The sequence below is a fragment of the Dryobates pubescens genome, chromosome 27, assembly GCF_014839835.1.
Source record: "Dryobates pubescens isolate bDryPub1 chromosome 27, bDryPub1.pri, whole genome shotgun sequence".
Classification (NCBI taxonomy): Eukaryota; Metazoa; Chordata; class Aves; order Piciformes; family Picidae; genus Dryobates; species Dryobates pubescens.
Window position 1 is genome coordinate 5,792,113 of NC_071638.1, and position 25,895 is coordinate 5,818,007.

Sequence of the window (25,895 nt, forward strand, 5' to 3'; positions counted from 1 at the left end):
GAGAGGCCTCGAGCACAGCCCTGTAAGGAGAGGCTGAGGGAGCTGGGGTTGTTTAGCCTGGAGAAGAGGAGGCTCAGGGGAGACCTTATTGCTCTCTACAACTACCTGAAGGGTGGCTGTAGCCAGGAGGGGTTTGGTCTCTTCTCCCAGGCAACCAGCACCAGAATGAGAGGACACAGTCTCAAGCTGCACCAGGGGAAGTTTAGGCTGGAGGTGAGGAGAAAGTTCTTCACTGAGAGAGTTGTTAGCCATTGGAATGTGATGCCCAGGGAGGTGGCAGAGTCACCTATCCCTGGAGGTGTTCAAGAGGGGACTGGATGTGGCACTTGGTGTCATGGTTTAGTCATGAGGTCTGTGGTGACAGGTTGGACTTGATGATCTTTGAGGTCTCTTCCAACCTTGGTGTTTCTGTGATGGGAACAAACCAAACCAACCAACCCCACCATCACCACCAAAAAAAACAACCCCTGAACCAAACCTGAAAAAAAAAGCCCCAAAACAACAACAAGGAGTTATTTAAGTTGGTTCTCTCTAACCACTTAAAGTAATTGCACCTACCTCCTCCCCACATGTCAAAGAATTTTGTGTCTAATGGCTCTCCTGTTTTACCTGGAAAAAAAATTAAAAATTCTTGTCAAATAGAGCCCAAATTCCTTCTCTGACACCATGCCCAATAGCTCTCAATGATTCTTTCAGAAGTGCTGCAGAATACACCATAGAAATCAATTACTGTGGTAACTCTTATGAAGATTGCTCCACCAACAGCCCAGTAACTTGTGAATAAGTATAGGGAAAAAAAGAGAAACGATGCCAACCTCTGATTTTGCTTCAGGTGGAATATAAAATAAAGCAAGCCTATAGCCTCTAAAACCAAGTAAGAGAATTCACTTCATGTATTTGCCTTTTTTTTTTTAAAGTAAAAGTAGATAGTACAGCTAAAGGTTGCCCTTAGTGTAACATGGAAAGTAAGAGAGATTAAAATTACACTCCATGTTTTGCTGCAGTTATGTTTTGCTATTGATATACATAGTAGAGACAACAATGAAGCCATAACATGTAATATGCACCTCATGTTGTTCTCCATTCTATGAGTGCATTAGGAATTTATCTGGTGTGTCACCAAGATAGAGTGTGCTGTGGTGATTGTTTTCACTACACTTTTTTACAACCAGAAATGCATTTTTTCAGTTCTCTAACAACAAGAAGTGCCAACAGCTGACATCATCTCAGTATTAAAATGCTGAATACTTCCTTTTCTCCTCCTGCCTGGCTTTCACCATCCCCAGGTATTTTTCTTTACATTTTAGAAACAATTTGAAAATGAAGACCATCAGCTCACTTACCATTGACCAAGGCCACATTTATTCCTCTGCCAACATTATTTTTGACCCCACTCATTAAACTGAAACAAACAAGCAAACAAACATATTGATCTTTAACAGGACAACTCGCTGTCGTGAAATAGTTCAAACAGGATCAAATTGTAAAAGATAAAAGCATTGAAAGACTATGTGATCTTGAGTACTTAAGCAAAAATCTACTTGAACTAATCTATGGGCCCTTATGGCATCACTGAACTGACAACAATAGATCAAATATCCCCAGCTGTATCCATTTCGTTTGATCACTTGATTGCTTAATCAACTTGGTTTCAAAGTCTATGTATATTAAAAGAGTTATGAAACATAAACAGCTATTCATGTACTTAAGAGCATTCTTGTAGTTAAGAGCCTAAAACAAATTATTTGAGGAGCTTGGCACAGTTGCATAATCAACACTTTAAGCTTCTTGTGTAAGCATATGACAAAAACATGTGTTAATGAGTTTAAAATCTAACTGAAATTACAGCATCGCACCAGAACAATAAAGTCAAAGTGGTCAGCACTTGTACCTATAAAAGGAAACCTAAATCCAAGAAAAACAGTTAATGTGTTGATGAGACCTCAAACAGAAGTTTAGTATGATCTTGAAGCACAGCTACACATCCCAACAAAACTGTCACAATATATAGAATAGAATAGAATAGACCAGACCCGGTTGGAAGATACCTTTGAGATCATCGAGTCCAACCTATCATCCAACACCATCTAATCAACTAACCCATGGCACCAAGCACCCCATCCAGTCTCTTCCTAAACACGACCAGTGATGGTGACTCCACCACCTCCCTGGGCAGCACATTCCAATGGCCAATCACTCTTTCTGTGAAGAATTTCTTCCTAACATCCAGCCTAAACCTCCCTTTGTGCAGCTTGAGACTGTGTCCTCTCGTTCTGGTGCTGGTTGCCTGGGAGAAGAGACGAACCCCCACCTGTCTACAACCTCCCTTCAGGTAGTTGTAGACAGCAAGAAAGTCTCCCCTGAGCCTCCTCTTCTCCAGGCTAAACAATCCCAGCTCCCACAGCCCCTCTTCATAGGGCTTGTGCTCCAAACCCCTCACCAACTTTGTTGCCCTTCTCTCGACATGTTCCAGCAACTCAACATCTTTCCTAAACTGAGGGGCCCAGAACTGGACACAGGACTCAAGGTGTGGCCTAACCAGTGCTGTGTACAGGGGCAGAATTATCTCCCTGCTCCTGCTGGCCACACTGTTCCTGATGCAGGCCAGGATGCCATTGGCCCTCTTGGCCACCTGGGCACACTGCAGGCTCACGTTCAGCCTACCATCAACCAGTACCCCCAGGGTCCCTTTCTGCCTGGCTCCTCTCCAGCCACTGTAGTGATAATAAAAAATAGTAAAAATCCAATACAGGGGTGAATGCATGCAGGAGATCTAGAGACATGTAACAGAAGTTATAATGGAATTCGGGCTACAAAATTTCCTGGCAATATGAATGCTAGAATTGCAAATTATCAAAGGAGTGTAGCACAGCATTCTGCTAGAAGACTTCCTAATAGAAGTTGTAAAATAGCACAGAGCAGTTGCTGGTAAAGAAGTATTGCTATATTGCCCCTTCTTCTGAAAAGCCCATGATGGCTACAGCATGTTTCTTCTAATCTGGATGATGTCCTTCCAGTATAGGAGAGTGAGGCTGTAACTGAATTTCTCGACAGCAGAATTGCAAACCAAAACACATATACGATGAAAAACTGAGATATTAAATGCATTCTAAATGACATCGTCACCTTTAGAGCTCTCAACCCACAGAGAGTTCCTAGAGCATCACTAAAAAAAGAGCTATGGAAGGGGAAATAAGTACTGCCAGAGCTCCGAGTTTCTGCTTTACACTCCCCATACAGTTTGTGCACTACGTCAAACACTACCGGCTGTAATGCGACCGTTTCCTCACAAGAGGGCAGTCGTTCACCACTTTTAGAAGTCTGCCCACCATTTACAGCCAACAAGTTAGAGGCAGCTTTTTAAAGAGCAATCAAAGGTTTTATTAGCAAAGCAAGAGAGAAGAAAAGACTGAAACAAGCTTTCCGCTGCACATTTAAATAAACATTACGAGTCCTCCTCTGAATGAACTCAGAAAGATTTTTGTCAAGGGAATCTATACTTAGGACTCCAATAGCTGTGTACCAAGGAACACACTGGTATTAAAAGAAAAGAGGATTTCTAGCCAGCATCTATTTGCTTTGCATCACTTTCTTCAGTGAAATATCCAGTAGAGGATTTTTATTTCAGTTTTTTCCTTTGGTTGGACAGGAACAACAATCTCCTCTTAGTTAACCAGTAACCTAGACATTAAAAACAAACACACACACACACACACATGCACAACAGAAAAATAAAGCCCCAAGCCAACACCACAAAAAGCAAACCACCAAAATCATGAGCTACAATCCTGGAACAAAAAAATATTACTTTCACTTCCACAACTTTGAATCAGTGAATCACTTGGGTCTTCACAGATACAAAGCTTCCTAGCAACCAGAGTGAGAATACATAGAATACATAGAATAGACCAGGTTGGAAGAGACCTTCAAGATCATCGCATCCAACCCATCAACCAATCCAACCCACCTAAACAACTAACCCATGGCACCAAGCACCCCATCAAGTCTCCTCCTGAAAACCTCCAATGATGGCAACTCCACCACCTCCCCTGGCAGCCCATTCCAATGGGCAATCACTCTCTCTGTATAGAACTTCCTCCTAACATCCAACCTAAACCTCTCCTGGTGCAGCCTGAGACTGTGTCCTCTTGTTCTGGTACTGGCTGCCTGGGAGAAGAGACCAACATGTAGCATGTCTACTAACATCAACAAAAATGCCATGCAGAGAGAGCAGATAAAACTGTCAAAAGTCCCAAAATGAATCAGTAAGAAGAATGTACAGCAAAACTTAGCAGCTTTTCCTCAGTACGTGCCAATGGTGAGCTCATCCTCATTTTGCACACACTCCCTGACCGCTGTGACGCCTCACAGCAAACACTCCTACAAGCTTGAGCTAAGTCAGTCTCCCAGAAGAACAGCTTGAATTTTGATTGCTGCTTGTGTTTCTACTAATAACACAAGGCAAAGAAGTTGCATGCATCTAGTTGTCAGGGAAAAAAAAAAAAGCTACATCTTAGTTGCTAGAGACAGCACTAAAAATAGTCCTCTCTTTAAGATCCTAAGATTAATCAGAGTTACTTCAAAGTGACAGAAAATGCATTATTATCTTATAGATTAATCATGCTGTTTGTTATATTACATGGGGTTATGCTGTTCAGTGAAGTTGCAAGTCTGCTCTAGAATTCATTAGCACTAACACCTGCATGTGCTACCTGAATCACTCTACTAACATAGCATGTGCTGAGACACAGCTAAACTGGAGTGGTTCAAATGAAAATGCTTAAAAGCTTCTAAGTCTGACTGCTATTAAAAAAATAAAAACCAAAAAATCTCCTTCTGCCAATGCTAAAATCATGTCTGGCAAGTGGCATGCAAAACTGAATCAGATGAAGGTGCATGCTGTGACAACAAGCAGAAACAACGCAAGAGCAACAAAGAGTCTATAAATAAATATTAATATTCCTCTTATGGGGATTACTGAAAGGTATTCAGTAAAAAACTATATGCACAGTACTACTGCTACTACTGTGTTAAAAATATGATTAGAAATACAAGACAAACTCAATACCAAACTATGTTTCAAGCCTTTCCTTATTTCACAATCATTTTATTACCTTTGGTTATCATCAGCAATATTAAGTAACTACTCATCATTAAAATATTGTTTTTCCCTTTTGAGGTCATCTTTTAAGAGAAAGTAGAAGACATGTTCTGACATTAGTACTATGGAAACAGTTAAGTTTAAGTTTAAAGTAAGGACTCCACTCTGGAACTGGGATTTTCTTTCTGGCTTTTATGATGCTCTCAGGTGGCCATGGATGAGGAGATTCCACTGAAAAATACAAAAGGTACCTGGAGAAATCACTCTGCCTGAACACAAGAAGCAGAGTAGATGTAAAGTTAGAAAGGATTCCTTGCATTGCAGCTGTGTAAGGGCTTTGTTCTTCTGAAGTGTATGGCCTGCTGGGGGGTTGAAATTACCCACTGAGGAGAAAGTTCTTCACAGAGAGAGCTGTTAGCCATTGGAATGTGCTGCCCAGGGAGGTGGTGGAGTCACCATCCCTGGAGGTGTTCAAGAGGGGATTGGACGTGGCACTTGGTGCCATGGTCTAGTGGTCATGAGGTCTGTGGTGACACGTTGGGCTTGATGATCTTTGAGGTCTTTTCCAACCTTATTGATTCTATGGTTCTATAAAAGATTACTTGCAAAAGACAGTTCCACAGCACTGTTTCAGCTGGTGATGTTGAGAAGAAGAACCAAGAGGAATGATTTAAAAATAGAGTTTGATGCAAAACAACCCCAACAGGTTGCCTGGAGGCAAATTTGCATCTGACATAACAAAGCCTAACTAATCCTTTTAGTTTGTAATCCTTAAATAAGAGTAAGCTATCTTGTGTGTATCAAAAATAGCATACATTTCTGCATTCAGCACAGGTTAAGTTATCATGCAAAACAACTTTTTTTTCATATGGTCAAACCACACTAACAAAGCAAAACATATGAGGAATTATTTAAACTACTGATTTTTGTGTGCGAAGTGATCCAGGACAGCATTTGAAGGAGATACTCAAGACAAGTGGTAACAAATACTTACACATTATCTTCTACACAAATTTTAGGTCCGACTACGTTTGCTGCTCCACTTGCCATTTTGAATGCAAAATGCTTTTCAGGACAAGCTTTAGAGATGCCACATTTGTATCTTGGAGGTTTTGTAGCTTTCAAAAAGAAATACAACAGGACTTGAGAGACAAGACCACGAGCAGGCTAAGAAATACCAGTTAGCTTTCTGAAGGAATTCAAGAAAAAGAGCAAAGACAAACCATATGTCATCTACAGTTTCATAGCATCATAAATAATCCAGGTTCCCACACTATCTCATTACTCTACTTCTTGTTTTCACTCTGTTTCTTTCTCTGGCACAGTCATCCAAAGACAAACAAATGATATGCTGGCAAAAACCCCTTCAACAGAAATTTAGGAAGATCAGGAAAAGAAGTTGCATTTAAAGCATAATTAAGACTTTGTTAACTGAGAAAATCCCACAGCCTTTGTTATGAAGCAGAGGCAAGTCACAGCAGTAAGACATGCACGTGAATACTCACAGCGTGCAGCTGCATCCAGTGCTGACCGAGCTAAAATGCAAAAAAGTAAGTTTTACAATGTGTTGCTATTAAAGTGTCATCTGCTATCAATAGCCTATAAATTAAAAAACCTTTCTGTACCCTTGTAAAGAGAAGTACCAAATACATCTGAACAGAGTGTTCCAATAAAAACATGAGCCTCTACACAGTAGTAGGAGGAAAGCGATTAGGAACCATATTTAGAAGCGCTGCCTTAATTTATGACTCTCCAATTAACACAAAGAATTATGGAGAACAAAATCCCCAGGGATTTATGGACGTGTGGGCATGACAGTGAAATTGATTCCCTTCCTACAGCTTCACCAGGATGGGGTTCCTTTCACCTAACACTGGAAGCCTGCAACTTGGCTGTATTTGAGCCCAGCCATTTGTGACTCCTTTTCTGAGGACAGAAGAAGTGACCTCATTGTGGACACATTTACAATTCCTAAGGACACCTGTGTCTCTTCAATGATTATTAAAGATGGCTCTGGTGACTGGTTCAGATGCTGGCTCACAATATAGTAAGCTGGAGTTAAATAACATGAACCCTAAAATTGTGGAGGTTTTGTAACAAAAAAACCCTGTAAAGGTACAGTTGGTTCAAGAGAGACCCTGAGTTTTAGGTCACCTCAGCTGCTAATAAACCTTTTCTGTGCAGAACCTGCATGTATTTGAAATGTGCTGGTACTGCACATTCAATTGTACATGGCAGTGTATCTCTGCAAGCAAAAAAAGCCCACCCAAAAGATACATTTTGAATTGCTTAAGCTTTAGAAAGGCAGAGTGTAGATTTACAGACACTTCCTTTGAAGTCACCTAGTCTACAACACCAGACTAAGACCTTAAGAACCAGCAAATACAAAATGCAGTTAAAATGATGCATACTTCACATTGTAAAAAGCACAAGGCACAAGAATCAAACTGATTAAGAGATTAGGTTAAATATTTCATACAGAAAACTTTATATATGTACTACACATATAAAATAACAGATATCCTTTAAAATAAACACAGAATTCTTAAGTGTAAGAGCCGAATTCAAGCTTAAAGCACAATGAGCAAGATATTCTTGAATATGGCTCAAGTAAACATTACTAAATGTCTGGAGAAAATAAAGTCATTACTCACCAAATATGTGTCCTAAGTTTGCATCCATTTTTATTTCAAACACTTGAGATATGACATAGAATGTGAATACAAATATTGCTATGACCACTACCAACTTTGCAGCACCTATTCAGAAGCAGAGAGAAGTTTCAAAACCATTATCTGTGAACAGTAACGTTACATTTACTCAAACCAGCTACCTGAGAAATGAATCACATTACATTATAGGGAAGTGAGAAAGAGGATGATCATTCGTGGACTCACTAAACAGAAGTAATAGGTAAGAAATGGACATTCTAATGTAAGATGCAACTGAGGCAGTTCATCAGGTTGCTATACCAAACGCGTATCCTGCTCTCAGCTTTCTCCTGATTAATGCTAGTCTGACCACAGTACAATTCAGCTCAGCAGTCAGGAGAAAACACAGACTTTTCCATGAAAATCCAGTTTAATACAATGAACTAAGCTCATCTAACTGGCTGCTGCCCAAAGAAGAAATTCCCAGCTCCCCTCATTCACGTCACTCTTCTTAGCCATGTGTACCCATTTCCTCAATATCCACACACACTCTTCTTCTCCCCAGCCTCCCTTTCCTCCCTCAAGCTACCTGTATTTTAATGTATGGCCAAGACTGAGTGATTAGGGCTATGTTCATAGCTCAACTGCTTTGGTCAGCCAGGTATGAGCATTGCATAAACAAAATTAAAACATAACAACAAAACACCAACAAACCACACCCCCCCACCCTCCAAACAACCCAAAACAAACCAAAAAAGACAAAACAACACACAAACTGAAAAACCAAAACCAAACCAACAAACAGAAACCCACAAACCAAACCCAAAACAACAAATAAACACACACAACCCCCAACATCCCCTCCCCACCTCCTTTTTCAACAGATTTCAGTTATAGACTTTCAAAAAGTGAGTTAGAAGCCTGAAAAGCATTAAAAGTAATAAAATGCAGGACCTCTCCCCACCCTAATTTGTTGAAGACTCAGGTAGCATGAAGTTCTACAAGCCTAACTTTCTCTAATGCTGAAGTCAAACTACCTCCTGGGAGAAGAGCTGGAAACACACAACCACAGCAATTTACTTCTGAAAAGCAGACTTGGGTGTATATGGTACTGCCATGAACCCCACCATATTTTAGCATATTTTTCAATGGATTTTTACAGAACAGTCAACTTTCAGCTTATTGTAAAATACCAACTGCCTGACAGTACAAGGTAGGTTGGCAGTCTTCTGATCAACATTCTGCCTTCCTGGTCCCCTCTCTGGAAGAAGTAACCTTACAGCATGCTTCAGTTTCTCACATTACCAGTCAAATAAATCCTTCAGGGAAAAAAAAAACACCCAAACTCATGTGTTCCTGCAGATCTCAAACTGCTGCTGTGATCTGCTGTTCAGAGAAACTTAAAATAGCCAGATTACTCAGCCTTCAGAAGGCTGAGAGATATTAATCAATCCTTTCTAAGGGCTAAAAGGATAAAGAAATAGAAAAAGAAAGATGAAGAGATACAACTGTGTTTGCTTGTAGTTTGCCCTTCCTCTCCCACTTTCCTTCTCATGTGTGAGCACATACACACTGAACACAAACACAGATGCAAACTTAATTTAAAAACATTATGCTGGAACTCCAAAGGTTATTGTGCTTGAAGGTAAGTGAACCACATGTAAGCACTAGAGAAAACAGATGATCTGAACATATGTTAAGTGGAGGAAAGGTTTTCAAAGCAACACTGCTTAAAAAGACAAGATGGTACCAGATTTTAGGAATGTGTGATCTAGGCAAGTGGCACTTGGAAAGCATGCTGTCTCAGTAGTAGTAGGTGATATGAACAGGAGCTCAGTCTGAGCACTAACCACCCCCCCATATCCTGAGCCTTTCAACTGAACTACAGCAGTCCCTCTGAGGAAGATGCAAGAAACCTAGAAAAATTATTTTAGCACTTGAACCAAAACCAACCTGCTTGCTGAAGGTTAAACATTCTACAGACTGCTGTGGTTGTAGCAACTAAAGTAGTTAGAGCAAAAAACTATGAGGTTCAGAAAAGTCATTTTTCAGATGACTTAGCCATCTTCTAAAAACTGCAGCATTTCACAGAATCACAGAATCACCAAGGTTGGAAGAGACCTCAAAGATCATGAAGTCCAACCTGTCACCACAGACCTCATGACGACTAAACCATGGCACCAAGTGCCATGTCCAATCCCCTCTTGAACATCTCCATGGCTGGTGACTCCACCACCTTCCTGGGCAGCACATTCCAATGGCTAACAACTCTCTCTGTCAAGAACTTCCTCCTCACCTCCAGCCTAAACTTCCCCTGGTGCAGCTTGAGACTCTGTCCTCTTGTTCTGGTGCTCGTTGCCTGGGAGAAGAGACCAAGCCCCTCTTGGCTATAACCACCCTTCAGGTAGTTGTAGACAGCAGTAAGGTCTCCCCTGACCCTCCTCTTCTCCAGGCTAAACAATCCCAGCTCCCTCAGCCTCTTCTTGTAGGGCTTGTGCTCGAGGCCTCTCCCCAGCCTTGCTGCCCTTCTCCGGACACGTTCAAGTGTCTCAGTGTCCTGAGGGGCCCAGAACTGGACACAGTACTCAAGGTGTGGCCTAACCAGTGCAGAGTACAGGGGCACAATGACTTCCCTGATCAGGTTTACTCTACTGCTCCCAGTACACATATGGATGCTAATAAAACAATCTCAGAAAGTAGTGACAAAAACCAGGACCAATTTAATACATTAGGAAGGCTAATGTGTAACTCCCTTGGAAAAAAGTGTCACTTACTCCTAGAAGAGCCAACAGATGCTCCTTCTTCACACTACAGCTATTGAGGAAAGTGCAGTGCATAAGAAACTCACAACTGCTCAATTGCCACTCAGGCTATTCTGCTGCAAGAAATGGTCTAAAGTACTATTTTCTTGCAGTGATACATTGGCAAAGATCTTATTTTTACAACCACACCTTCTGTCAAGTAGAATCAGTCTCTCAACACCTGTATTACAGTAACTTATCTCTGGAAAGGCTTTTACAGCTTTCAAACACATTTAAGTGCCAGGTTCTACACATTGGCCAAAACAACCCCATGCACTGCTACAGGCTGGGGTCAGAGTGGCTGAAGAGCAGCCAGGCAGAAAGGGACCTGAGGGTGCTGGTTGGTAGTGGGCTGAAGACAAGCCAGCAGTGTGCCCATGTGGCCAAGAAGGCCAATGGCATCCTGGCCTGCATCAGGAACAGTGTGTCCAGCAGGAGCAGGGAGGTCATTCTGCCCCTGTACTAAGCACTGGTTAGGCCACACCTTGAGTCCTGTGTCCAGTTCTGGGCCCCTCAGTTTAGCAAAGATGTTGACTTGCTGGAATGTGTCCAGAGAAAGGCAACAAAGCTGGGGAGGGGTTTGCAGCATAAGCCCTATGAGGAGAGGCTGAGGGAGCTGGGGTTGCTTAGCCTGGAGAAGAGGAGGCTCAGGAGAGACCTCATTGCTGTCTACAACTCCCTGAAGGGAGGTTGTAGCCAGGTGGGGGTTGGTCTCTTCTCCGAGGCAACCAGCACCAGAACAAGAGGACATAGTCTCAGGCTGCACCAGGGGAGGTTTAGGCTGGAGGTTAGGAAGAAGTTCTTCTTAGAGAGAGTGATTGACCATTGGAATGTGCTGCCCAGGGAGGTGGTGGAGTCACCATCACTGGAGGTGTTTAGGAAGAGACTGGATGGGGTGCTTGGTGCCATGGTTTATTTGATTAGTGTTGGATGATAGGTCAGACTCGATGATCTCAAAGGTCTCTTCCAACCTGGTTAATTCTATTCTATTCTAACTACTGACACTATAATGTAACAAAGGACTTTTGTTTGGGATATGAGGCAGGGGAGAAATCACTTAATACATGAGTGAGCTATTTCTTCATTCCTTCATCACCTTACAGAATTAACAATCAAAGTATTTCAAGTCATACCAACCTGACCAGTCACTGCAGAGCAGCTGAACCACTGTAACTAGCTGCCTGTTCTTAGATGATCCCAAATTGCAAAGTGAGTTTCATTAAAAGAAAATAATTACCATCAAATGGAACAGCAATGTCTGCTATGCCACTGATGTTTACTTTAAAACCTCATTATCAAAACTTGCTGGTGTTGCCAATAGCTTGTGTTTCACAAGTGACAAAATACTGACTTTTACCAAGTGTACTTACCTGCTATTCTCATGTTGAGTTGTCAGCAAGCTAATGACACTATTGCATTAAAAATAGCCACCTAGTGAAAAAAGAAAACCACAGCATTATAATTACAGCCAAATAAGAACCTTTGTGATAAGTTAACACTAAGAAAACCAAAGATTTTCTGGTCAATAACAGTATGATGGCTGTCCTGAATGCTTAATTCTTAACACTCAAGTCAAAGGTAAAAAGATGTAAGATGAATTCCTTACATACTGTCTGCCTTTGTTCCTCCCTGAAACAAGTGTTCTGAAAAAAATATCAGCTGCGTCAAATCCACTATAAATTCTGTTCAACTGTCAACCCTTCCATCTGTGATATCTAAGCAGCCTTTATTTCCTAAGGCTATGTCTTAATAAGCAACACCTCTGTCTGAATTACTTCGAAGTCTCAGGAACTTTCAGATGCAAGCTGTTATTTGGTAACACAACACAGCAAACTATGATTTGGAGAGAAAAGTACTGAAATATTTTGGCCTTCAGGATACTGAAGTGCTGTGGACTGAGCAATAGGCCCTGAACCAAAGCTGACCTCAGGATGAGCATCCTAACAAAATATTAGATATTATTAGTATCCACTCATTAATGAAATATGTATTACCTTTAGCATCTAAGATCAGTTAACAAAATATGTATGCTTATTAGTGAAAGATGTAGCTTAGACAGAATATAATCATTAGCGAGGATGAAAGGTGACAAGAATGTATTTAACTTCCCCTTAGTTAGAGGCAGATGGTCAAGGCCATGCAGTCAGATGTCTCACTGTGTGGAGGTGTGTGATCAAAGCCATGTAGAAAAAAAAAACATTCCCTTGGTTTCTCCCTAGGCCCTGGCCAGGCTCTGGGAAAAGCCAAGAGGAGGGTAAAGTCGGTGGTTTCTGCATTTAGAATCACATCAACTTGTTTATTCAACGACACAAAAAGCTGGACCCTCTAGCAGTGACATGGGAAGCCTCACCTACCAGCAGACACACTGTGTAGGACTTCCCATTCCTGGGAAAGGTTCTCCAAAACCTCACTGCTCCCCAGCAACTACAGATCTCGATGATGGTGAAGTATTGGGGCAGAATTTCAAAACAAACTGCAAACCCACTGAATATGAGCAAACATCTCTTAAGCATCCAAAAGTTTCTTTTTCAGGAGAGCTTGCCACTACAAAATCAAAACAGGCCACAACCTGCACAGGCTGCTCAAAGGCTACCACAACCTCCTCAAGCAAGCCCTTTGCACCTTGGCTACACCAAATCTCTCTGCTGATGGTCGTGATAACAGTGGGCCCATAACAGCACTGAGCCTGGACACCTTCTGTTTCAAGTTTCTCCCTGCTCCCAAATCAGGAAGTGCTGAGCAAAGATGGCCATGGAACACCCACGTGGCACCACTAGCACTGTGTGGTAATGATGCAAATCAGTATCACAGTATAACTAAGGTTGGAAGAGACCCCAAGGATCATCAAGTCCAACCTGTCTTGACAGACCTCACGACTAGACCATGGCACCAAGTGCCACGTCCAATCTCCCCTTGAACACCTCCAGGGACGGTGACTCCACCACCTCCCTGGGCAGCACATTCCAATGGCGAACGACTCGCTCGGTGAAGAACTTTCTCCTCACTTCGAGTCTAAACCTCCCCTGGCACAGCCTGAGACTGTGTCCCCTTGTTCTAGTGCTGGTAGCCTGGGAGAAGAGACCAACCCCTTCCTGGCTACAACCACCTTTCAGGTAGTTGTAGAGGGCAATGAATCAGGTTTGAATCAGGTTAGAATCAGGTTTGGCAAGCATTGTAATCTTTACTAATTAAACACTGTTACGACCCCAGTAGTTTGGTTTACAATATTTAAGTAGATTAAAAGCATATTTTCTTCTTTCTTATTTAATGAAGCAAAAGTAGAATTTGCTTGAAAACAGACTGCTCCCTGAACTGTTATATCCCAGTTCTTCCATTCTTATCATCAGAACTAAGAAAGTTATTTCAAAAAATACTTGCATGACATTCTAATCAGTACTGCCAGTCTGGAGAACAAAAATTAAACCAAATACCTATTCCTGAATTAATGTTTTGCTGCATAACTGCTTGAATTGTAAGACGACAAAGGAAAAACTAGTGGCGTTCAGGGACCTTATTGAATCATCGTTCTAATCCAAGTAGCCATCTCTCATCCTCATCACAAAAGTCAGCACCACTAATGCTCTGCAGTCCTATGTCCTACTGTAATGCGATGGCATTCAACAAGTCCAAGTGCCGGGTGCTGCACTTTGGCCACGGCAACCCCATGCAGAGCTACAGGCTGGGGAGTAGTGGCTGGAGAGCTCCCAAACAGAGAGGGACCTGGGGGTGCTGATTGACAGATGCCTAAACATGAGCCAGCAGTGTGCCCAGGTGGCCAAGAAGGCCAATGGCATCCTGGCCTGTATTAGGAATAGTGTGGCCAGCAGGAGCAGGGAAGTCATTGTGCCCCTGTACTCAGCACTGGTTAGGCCACACCTTGAGTCCTGTGTCCAGTTCTGGGCCCCTCAGTTTAAGAAGGACATTGAGACACTTGAACGTGTCCAGAGAAGGGCAACAAGGCTGGGAAGAGGCCTCAAGCACAAGCCCTATGAGGAGAGGCTGAGGGAGCTGGGATTGTTTAGCTTGGAGAAGAGGAGGCTCAGGGGTGACCTCATTGCCCTCTATAACTACCTGAAGCCAGGAAGGGGTTGGTCTCTTCTCCCAGGCAACCAGCACCAGAACAAGGGGACACAGTCTCAAGCTGCACCAGGGGAAGTTTAGGCTGGAGGTGAGGAGAAAGTTCTTCACCGAGAGAGTCATTTGTCATTGGAATGTGCTGCCCAGGGAGGTGGTGGAGTCCCTGGAGGTGTTGAAGAGGGGATTGGATGTGGCACTTGGTGCCATGGTCTAGTCATGAGGTCTGTGGTGACAGGTTGGACTCGATGATCTTTGAGGTCTCTTCCAACCTTAGTGACACTGTGATGTCAACACTTCAAAAACCATCAGAAACATTACCTTTATAAATTATTTGCAAATGTATTGTTATTACCAATCAGGAAAGCAAATTATTTGGAGATCACCAAAACCACCACACAGTTCTCACGGTCTGTGCAACAGAGGAAGACTTGATACTAGACAAACAGCCCTCACTTAACTCAGCATCTGCCAAGTTCAGCGATTTGTGTCCAGATCCTCTTTGGCAAAGACACAGTCATTGTGTTCCATTCCTTAAAGTTTAAGGAAACTGTCAGCAGAGAAATAAAACAAACCAAGCCAAAAAAAACCCCCAAAGCAACCAACCAACTGGAGAAAAAAACAACCAAACACAAGAGGAAAAAAACTAAAAAGAAGTATAAAATACTTAATTCTACTCCATAAGAATTTGAAACTAGGTGTCAGTGAAGCTTGAAAATCTGACAAACATTTCTGAATGTCTGAATGTGAGGTCATAGTACAAGGGAAATCTCATACCGTATTATGGACATAATAGCCCTACTGTATTTATAGCCACATATATTATGTCCATATATATGATCATCTTTCAATGAAAGGCTAGCATTTGTCTGTCACAGAAAGAGGCAGTAAGAATCTGCCAGAGCAGATAAACTTTGGTTTTCAAAGTCTGTGAACAAAATCATTCTAAGCTCCTTTCTCTCCCCTCCCCATCCACAGAAAAGTATCCACACTAAAATAAACGTTGTCTGTAGACTGAACAACCACTCCATTAAGTCAACACTGTAAGTTCCCTGTTTTACTGTAAACAAAAACACATAACCAATTCAGAGCATGGAAGCAAAACTCTGAACAAGACCAAAAAAAAGCAGAAACTCAGTGAAACAATCACACAATCCAGCCTTTACTGCAGAATGCCTACCCACATCCCCTCGTTTCAGTGATCATTATTTGTTGCAACGTGCCAATGGACAAGAGCTGAGATGCATTTCTTTAAAGTGTGAAAACTTTCTGATTTAGGAAAAAAGTATAAACATGAACATTATGCCTCAGCTTGACATTTAATTTAAAGAGTGATTTAGAGATTGTTTTCCTAAGTTACAGGATATCAAAAAATTGTTGGGTTTGGTCTAGCGTATAAATAGAAGAAGGCTGCAGATAAACACTGCACAGCCTGTGCCAATTGCCTATGACCCTGACAAGCAGATAATCATGGTTTATTAAATGATATGAAGGTTAACATGCTCTGCCCATATACACATATTGAATTATGTTGGTCATCAAGAAAGTTTTCTTCCTGGAATCAAAGCTCAAGAAGAAATTGGTCTGAGGTGAGTAAAGCAATTGATAAAATACACACTAAATTCTTACTACTATTGCCACACTGACATAGAATACATAGAATACACCAGGTTGGAAGAGACCTTCAAGATCATCGCGTCCAACCCATCAACCAATCCAACACCACCTAAACAACTAACCCACGGCACCAAGCACCCCATCAAGTCTTCTCCTGAAAACCTCCAATGATGGCAACTCCACCACCTCCCCTGGCAGCCCATTCCAATGGGCAATCACTCTCTCTGTATAGAACTTTTTCCTAACATCTAGCCTGAACCTCCCCTGGTGCAGCCTGAGACTGTGTCCTCTTGTTCTGGTACTGGCTGCCTGGGAGAAGAGACCAACATCCGTCTGTCTACAACCTCCCTTCAGGTAGTTGTAGAGAGCAATAAGGTCACCTCTGAGTCTCCTCTTCTCCAGGCTAAGCAACCCCAGCTCCCTCAGCCTCTCTTCATAGGGCTTGTGTTCCAAACCCCTCACCAACTTTGTTGCTCTTCTCTGGACTCATTCCAGCAAGTCAACCTCCTTCCTAAACTGAGGGGCCCAGATCTGGACACAGTACTCGAGGTGCGGCCTAACCAGTGCAGTGTACAGGGGCAGAATGACCTCCCTGCTCCTGCTGGCCACACTGTTCCTGATGCAGGCCAGGATGCCATTGGCCTTCTTGGCCAACTGGGCACACTGCTTACTATCAACCAGCACCCCCAGGTCCATCTGTGCCTGGCTGCTCTCCAGCCACTCTGACCCCAGCCTGTAGCACTGCATGGGGTTGTTGTGGCCAATGTGCAGAACCCGGCACTTGGATGTGTTCAATCTCATGCCCTTGGACTCTGCCCATCTGCCCAGCCTGTCGAGGTCCCTCTGCAGAGCCTCTCTACCCTCCAGCAGATCAACTCCTGCCCCCAGCTTGGTGTTGTCAGCAAATTTACTGATGATGGACTCAATGCCCTCGTCCAGATCATCAATAAAGATGTTAAAGAGCATGGGGCCCATAACACTGAAGTCCAGATTTCACTAAGTCCAGATTGCAGTTCCAAGTTTGATCTTTGAGGTCTTTTCCAACCTTGTTGATTCTATGATTCTAAGTTGAATTGAGTTCTTGCTAGCCCTGCCCACTCCTGCCCAGATATGGTGACACAGGACTCATGACACAGGGCGTATCACTCAGGCACAGCTTTTGCCCTGCTTACTGCATGTGAAAGCTTTCACCACTGCCACGTACTTGTTTATATAAGGGGTTTGAAATAGGTTTGTAACAAAGGTTTTTATGGATAACAACAAGACTTGCAGAGCAGTCGACATCTTTCCCAGGGTAATACTTCCATTATCAATTTGATAGCCTGTATAGATTATATTTAGAAATGAGCACACACACAGAGAAAATGCAAAGATGAGAAGTAAGACCTTAGAAGGTCAAAATAAATTTGTATTCTGAGCTCAGCTGATTAGAAAAAAGGTCCCAAACCCAACAATGATATTTAATAAAACGGAAAGTAATATACTTTGAAACAGACATCATGCATGACAAAACACAGAGCAGTAATGAAGGAAGAGATCTAAGAGATTACAGCAGCTCTGCAGTTATCAGGGTCAGCAACGTGGTACTGCTGCAAAAGTGTCACTGCTCATTGGGAGCTGTACCAATAGGACTGCTGTGTGTGAAACAAAAATTTTTCCTGCTCTGATGGAACAAGCAAAAAATAGTGTGCTGCTCTAAAAGCAATCTCCATTTTTAACTGAGACCCATGCATACTCTTTTCTAAGTCTATCTTAAAGCATAATCCCCAAATGGACGACTCTAGATAGCAATTCAATGACCTAAATAAAACTACCAAGGGCTAAAACAATCAGGTTTGCTTTGCAAAGAACTGTGAAAGCAAAAAGAAGAAACAGACACCTTTGTTTCTTTACCTCCAACATGTTATCTCAAAACTGTTTTTAAAGATGCTGAGATGAACTGTTCTCAACACCCACTGGTTGCTGCTTACCTATCTGTAGCTGTAATACTGAAGAAAAACAACTTTCCAGCTACAAGGATAAACAAGAAGTACAAAAGAAGGCTGTAAGTCATCATAAAATCTGATGATGAAACCGGTTCTCATAACCTAGCTTGTCTACAAAGTGCAAGTTGGTGTCCCCTTCAATAATAAGCCCATATTTCTACACTATTACATGCAAATCTGTACCTAGATAAGCAATATTTAATCTCTATCTAGATATGGAATATTAAACCTGTATCAGCCTGAGAGGCTTGGAATTAAATTCAGAGGGAAATTCCTCCCCCAAACACAATTGGAAGGTTTCTGTCTTTTCAAAAATGGCAAAATAACGTTATACCTATTTTTATCTGTATTTACTATCTGTGCATATGACTAGCATACCAAATACACTGTACTGGAATTAGATAAGGATTCAAAATTACTTAGTACCAAAGAAGAAAAAACAGCCAACAACAAACCTCAACAAAACACCACCACCACACAAAAACCACACACATATAAAAGAGGCTTGAGCTTTTATTTTTATTTCTGAGTCATGAGCAGATTAAGATGGTGTTTATTTTTTGCAGCAAGCTGCCTTCCTTCATGATTAGCAGATGCATTTTTTTTTCCTGTCAGAGAACAACTGAAATAAATAAGCCATTTTACCTTCTCCATGCCTGGTGAGGATAATCACCTAGTGGTGATTTTCTACTCAAAATTAAAGTGCATTACATATGTCAGGGACGGCATTAGCTATTCTTTTGGGAGCTCTGGTTTTAAACCAGTGGTTGTGTCAATCTGAATTACATGCTATGGATCGAACAGCTGAGATAGTCAAAATCGTTCCAAGTCTAAATTTGAGCAGAAATCCAGGCTTCTAATATGATTATTTTATTGGAATACAAGATGCATTCCCTTACCCAGCTGATTGCCTCTCTTCTGCTAGACTATGCATATTTTTTTCCCCACTGTGTTTACAAAATTAATTTCTTTTGAAACCAATGAAGGGCACAGATGGCAAAGAATTACATCTTTTGAAAAGTAGCTACAGTAGTTCAATTTTGTGGCACAATAGTGCACCATTTTTGTTTTCTATGACACAGGCTGTGATCCAAGTAGTTGGTCACTACAGGCATTCCTACACCCATACTACTTCCCTAATAACCTCATGGAACAACTCTACAGAGGCAGAAGGTTTGCTCACACTGAACAATTTACAGACTCCAGGATATGTATTTCTTTTTCCCTTTGAGACAGACACCTATACCACCATGAAGAATAAATATTAACTTCTTATAAAAATGATACCACTTGAATTGTATTCTTCTATGTGTAATATTCAGCCTGGCATTCTGACACCACCGAATTAGACCCAAAGAGTTTGCTTGTCAAAATGAGATTTTATTTGACTTCAATCAATTGCAAATGAAACCTATGTAAATTTAGGAAATGAAACCCAAACTTATTTGAAAATTACAAACAGGTAATTCAGCTATGCTCTGTGTTGCAAATCCTGCTATGTGGTTTCACTTCGAAGAGTGGAAATACACATTTCGATACCTGAGGTGTAAAACAAACATGTCCCAAATCACGTGTCAAATCACTGACCATGCAAGCTTTTGCTAGTGGCATCAATCCAGTACTTTTATCTTAGGCAACACACAGACTAGTCAGTCTTAAACACAGAAAAGTTCTCCTGACTCTGAGACACTCAAGATAAAAGTACTGCTGCATTCTTCTCTCTGAGAATGAAACTCAATCTACATACCCTTTGCATTTAACACCACCAACTCCAAAAGTTAACAAGTAGAACTGGACACTGCTATTGTACCTATTAAAGAGAATCTAAATCCTGTATTTCATGGGACAGGGATAGAAACACAGAGAAATTCAGATACAATCCTCAAGGACAGCTTGTTGAACCTCACTCACCCTCTTGCTTTCAAACTTCACCACAGAGTAATGTATCAATCTCAACAGAGATTTGAGAGAGTGAGGCCCAACATTTTCTTCTGTCAGATGAAGAAGCTCTTTCATAGCTGAAGCACTGCTGCAACTGCCACCTGCTCAAAAGTCCAACCCCACTGATTTGTTTTCTGTTATGTTTTTTCAAGAAACAAGTTACCACCTCAGTTTTGTAAGACAGCAGAATCTGTTCAGCCTTTCCACACAGGAAGAAGTAAATAAAGCTTTGCAATGCATTTATCTGCAAGATCGCCAGGTCTCATTCAGAACAAGGCATTGCCAGAATCCAGTAGACATTTCAAATGTACAATTACTTTCTCATCTTTGTATCAATAAAATAATACCAAGCCTGTTATCAGAATAACCCATCACTACCAGGTATCTTATCCTGCCCCATACAATTCTCAGTAGAACCGCCATGCAAAAAGGTTGTGGATCCAAACAACAATTAACAAACATATAATGGATCCAACCACACACAGCCACTACCCAGGTATTTGAGGCTAGGGTTACAGGGCAACACTTCACACTGGGGCCCATTTTAAATAAAGTTATCAAGCAAACAAGCAGAACAGGAAAGAAGCATTACAAAGACTTCTTCTATAGGTCCATGTTTACTGCAGGAAGAACAATCTGCTCCTCTGCACTATTGTTACCCCTAAGTAGAGCCAGACTCCAGATAGTAGCTTTAAGGCATCAGAATGAGATCATGATCTTATGAGTGACAATTGATTTACTGCACAGACCACCACATCAACCTCATCACAGAGGTGCACATCAAGACCCAACACAGCATGACACAGAGCTCCTATACACTTTGCAAGGCAGAGAGGATCAAGGGTACCAGTGGCAGCAAGGGACATCACCACATGCTGCTAAAACAAAACAAAACAAAATTATGATGACACTACTAATTATTTAAGCTTCTTTAACATGCTCATGCTTTAGCATGATTTTAGTTGCGCTCGGGCTGACATAGGTGACATTGCAGTGGGTGTCCTGAACAGGCCACTTGATCAAAAAGATGTCAGTGAGGCTTTCTACAGACAGCTGTCTCTCAAATACAGTGTTCAGTTCTGGACTACCCAGGTCAAGAAGGACAGGGAACTACTGGAGAGAGTCCAAAGAAGGGCCACAATAATGTCTTCAGCCTGGAGAAGGTAAGACTGAGAGGGGATCTTACCAGTGCTCCCTGGAGGTGTTCAAGAGGGGATTGGATGCAGCACTTGGTGCCATGGCTTAGTCATGAGGTCTGTGGTGATGGGTTGGACTTGATGATCTTTGAGGTCTCTTCCAACCTTGGTGATTCTGTGAAATATCTAAAGAATGGAGACCAAGAGAATGGGACTAGGCTTTTGTCAGTGGTGCCCAATGATGGGACAAGGGGCAACGAGCACAAGCAAAAACACAGGGGGTCCCAAATGAACTTAAGGAAAAACTTTACCACTTTGCTTTGGTGAAGCACTAAACAGGCTGCCAAGAGGTTGTGGAGTCTTCTCTGGAGACTTTCAAAATCCACCTGGGCAAATTCCTGTGCAACCCAAACTAGATGAACCTGCTTTATTTAGTAGGGGAGTAGGACTAGATGATCTCAGGAGGTCCCCTCCAAGGACCCCTACCATTCTGTGATTCTTTGATGTTGGAGAGAACTTTTAACCTGATCTCCCCACGAAGCTGCAGTGTGCTTTTGGGGAAAGCACTCCCTGGTGACAGGCACTGCTCAGAGCACTGCTGATATGTCTTCATCATCTTGCTCTAAGGGATACAGAAATTGAGTCTCTTCTTACCTCCCCTGTGATACAGCACATCAGCAGGGCTTTGTCTCTGCAGGATATAAAGCATTGCAACAGAGAAAGCACTGCCCTAGCTCTGGGGAGAAGGCGTAGCAGCAGCACAGCACACCCAAATAGGCCCTGTTAATGCCTACAGGACACTGCAGAGTGAGATCATATTGCAGGTATGAGACTGCTGTTAGGGACTAACAACTTCCATGATGCATTCAGATTCACGGTGCTTCAGTGGCATAGGCAAGTCATTGCTACTGGTCCAAATTAGCACTGGACTGGCCATCATTTGTGAATGATGAGGTGGAAGATGTTCACAAATGAAGAGGAAAGGAGTTCCTCGGGAGGCAAGAGTCCAAGAAGGCTGGACATTCTTCAAGAAGGAAATCTTACAGGCTCAAGAGCAGACTATCCCTGTGTGCTGAAAGATGAGCAGCAGGGAAGACAACCAGCCTGGTTGAACAGAGAGCTTTGGCTGGGACTTGGGAGAAAAAGGAGAGTTGATGACCTTTGGGAGAAAAGAAGCAGGCCAACTCAGGTATGTGAGATTTTGCACAATTAGAAGGGCCAAAGTGCTTAAAATTCAATCTGACCAATAAAAATGTTTCTAGGAACAGAACAAGGGCTAAGGAGACTATCTGTCCTTTACTGGATGTAAACTGTGGTGATAAAGGATAAGGAAAAGGCTGAGGTACTTAATGCCTTCTTTGCCTGAATATTTAACAGTAAGATCAGTTGTTCCAAGTGCCCCAGCCCCCTGAGCTAGAAGACAGAGAGCAGAATGAAGCCCACATAATCCAAGAGGAAAGAGCTGGTGACTTACTATACCTCTTTGATGCGTGCAAGTCTATGGGGCCAGATGGGATCTACTCAAGGGTACTGAGGGAGCTGGTGGAAGCGCTTGCCAAGTCACCTCCCATCATTTACCAGCAGTCCTGGCTAAACAGGGAGGTCACAGGACTGGAAGTTAGCAAACATGACACCCATCTGCAAGAAGGGCCAAAAGGAAGATAGAGGGAACTACAGGCCTGTCAGTCTGACCTCTGTCAGAGGAAGTTATGAAGTAGATCATCTTGTGTGCCACATGGCACGTACAGGACAGCCAAATGATCAGGCCCAGTCAGCTTGGGTTTTATGAAAGGCAAGTCAAGCTTGACCAGCCTGATCTCATTCTATGACAAGATGACCCACATAGTAGATGGGGGAAAGTTTATGGATATTATCTACCTAGACTTTAGTAAAGACTTTTGACACCATTTCCCACAATCAGCTCTGCTTAGTACCTTTACCAATGATTTGGACAAAGAGACTGAGTACACCTTCAATAAGTTTGCAGATGACACCAAGTTGGGCAGGAGTTCTGATTTACTTGAGGACAGGAGGGCTCTACAGAGGGACCTGGACAGGTTGGATCAATAGGCTGAGGCCAGTTTTATGAGGTTTAGTAAGGCCAGTCGATGGGTCCTGAGCCTGCATCACAACAACATCATGCAGCACAACAAGACCAGGGAAGAGTGGATGGAGAATTGCCCTGCAGAAAAGCACCTGGAGGTGTTAAATCAACAGCTGGCTGAATGTGAACCAGCAGTGTGCCCAGGTGGCCAAGAAGGGGAAGAGCCACCCTGGCCTGTATCAGGAATGGCGTGGCCAGCAGGACTAGGGAAGTGATGATTCCCCTGCACACAGCCCTGGTGAGGTCAGGCTTGAGTACTGTGTTCCATTTTGCACCCTCGCTACAAGAAAGACACTGAGTTGCTGGAGAGTGTCCAGAGAAGGGCAACAAAGCTAATAGTGTGTTTAGATAACGAGTATTCAAAGGAGTGGCTGTAGGAACTGGGGTGCTTTAGCCTGAACAAAAGGACAAGCTCTCTCGAGGGAGAGCTTACCGCTCTCTCCAAGTACCTGAAAGGAGGCTGTAGCGAAATGGGGGTCTGTCTCTTCTCCCAACTAACAAATGACAAGTTGATAGTAATTGGCCTCAAGGTGAGCCATGAGAGGTTTACACTGGACATTAAGAAAAAAAAATCATTGAAAAAATTGTGAAGCCCTGGAACAGGCTGTACACTGAGGTGGCTGAGTCACCATCCCCAGAGGCGTATGAAAGACATGTGGCACTTAAGGACACAATTTAGTGGTGGACTTGGCAGTGCTAGGTTAACAGTCGGACTTGAGCTTAAAGGTCTTCTCCAATCTATACAATCCCATGATTGTGTAATGAAGTTGGTCAGTCACATGATCCTGAACAGCTCTAAAGTGATTAATTTCCTCCTGCTCAAAACACAGAGACAGCAAGAAAACTGCAGTCTCTAGAGCACAAAAGGATCAGAGCAAAGATCTATAGCCTACCTCCTGGCTGGATGTTACCTACCAGCAACCAGTACCAAACACATAAGCTGTATCAGAGAAGAATTAATTTCACAGCAAATAAAAATTCCAGGGGCAATGTATTCTTCTTCTATTTTTATGCCTATATGCACACTTCATGCACTTTGATATTTAGCTAACAATTGGTACCCACCCCACTAACTAAAATTCAACACAGCCATCTTTGACTCAAACTAAAATCTAAGAATTCTCTTATGTGGGAAAAATTATACTTAGGTAGGAGAGTAAATAACTGCATGTCATCACGGTTGAAGAAATCTGCCAGACTAAGTAAATGCAAACTAATTTGAGGAACAGCATCCCTCGGTGACAGAAGGGTGCTTATCACAGTGAGCTTACCACTGAGACTCTATACACTGCTGACATGAAGATGCTAATTTGCCATCACTGTACTGTAACAGTGCCTGATGCCATGCCTCGCTGGATCGCTGTGAGCATCGCAGAGCACTGGAACAAGCTCCCCCAAGAGGCTATGGAGTCTCCTCCTCCGCTGGCTTTCAAGACGCATCTGGATGCATTCCTGTGTGACCTGTGCTAGCTTATACGGTCCTGCTCTGGCAGGGGGATTGGACTCGATCTTCTGGAAGTCTCTTCCAACCCCTAACATCCTCTTACCATGTTGTTCTAAGAAATTAATTATTACAGAAATTCCCAAAATAAACTTCTGCCTGAACTGACTCAAACACAGCCACAAATTCATGCAGGTGTCACTGATGCTCAGCTGACCAGCAAGCAGACAAACAGCCATAGTGGTTTCCTCAACCACTTTACCTGGCATGGGCAAGAATATCCAGGCTGATCCAAAAGCAGAAATAATTGTCTGGGAGAAGGTCAGCAGCTTTCTAGCAGCAGTAGTGCTATCTTATACTGGCTTAAGTGTCTGTGAAATAACGATACCGAGAGCAAAGAAGTCTTTGCTATTAGTTTACTTTTCTCCTCAGATAAAAGAAAAACAGGGAAAGAGTGGGAAAAGGGAAAGAAGCCAGTCAGAAGTCTTCTTTCACAAGAAGAATGCAAGCCTTACAAATAAAGGGGAGACTGTAATCTATTTTGAAGTTAATTAAGACATTAACTGGACTCCCATGAGAGCTACCATGCTTTTGTACGTAGAAACACGTTGTGCAACTTTCTGCCATTAATATTCACTCAACAGCAGTGCACATGAAATGCAGGGTAGAGTTTACTCCAGCAGCTCTTCCTGCCCTGATGGTTTTTCTCTCCCACAAACTCTCTTCCATCTCCTCCAGCACTAAGCTCCAAGAAGAGCTGGGAAAAGTGAGGCTGCAGCTGTCTGTAAATAAAGATGCAAACTATTTTTGTATCACAGAAATACAGCACTGCATATGGGGAGCAAAACTAGTTAACTTTTTCCAAAAGAGTGACTATTGATAATGCCCTGTGAAAGCTTGAATGGATTTCAGGAAACCTCAGTAAAACACATATTTAATATTGTCATCAATGACTTGGGATTCCTGAATAGAGCTTTTCAAATTTGTGGATAACACCAAGATGCACAGAGATGCAAAAAAAATTACAGGGGAGAAACAGAACTA

General features: G+C 42.4%; 1 protein-coding gene across 2 annotated transcripts in view; it reads right to left on the reverse strand.

Moving 5' to 3' along the window:
* FAM3C (FAM3 metabolism regulating signaling molecule C) overlaps positions 1 to 25,895 on the reverse strand; it is a 33,422-nt gene that overhangs the window by 3,930 nt on the left and 3,597 nt on the right. The window contains exons 2-7 of one of the 2 annotated variants that reach the window (XM_054173882.1): positions 11,924 to 11,984; positions 7,756 to 7,860; positions 6,607 to 6,636; positions 6,096 to 6,219; positions 1,344 to 1,402; positions 559 to 609 (exon numbers count right to left, since the gene is read on the reverse strand). In XM_054173882.1, the coding sequence (XP_054029857.1) occupies positions 559 to 609; positions 1,344 to 1,402; positions 6,096 to 6,219; positions 6,607 to 6,636; positions 7,756 to 7,860; positions 11,924 to 11,936 (382 nt within the window). In that variant the 5' untranslated portion in view covers positions 11,937 to 11,984. The remainder of the gene's footprint in view (positions 1 to 558; positions 610 to 1,343; positions 1,403 to 6,095; positions 6,220 to 6,606; positions 6,637 to 7,755; positions 7,861 to 11,923; positions 11,985 to 25,895) is intronic. The other variant, XM_054173883.1, reaches the window with a different exon arrangement.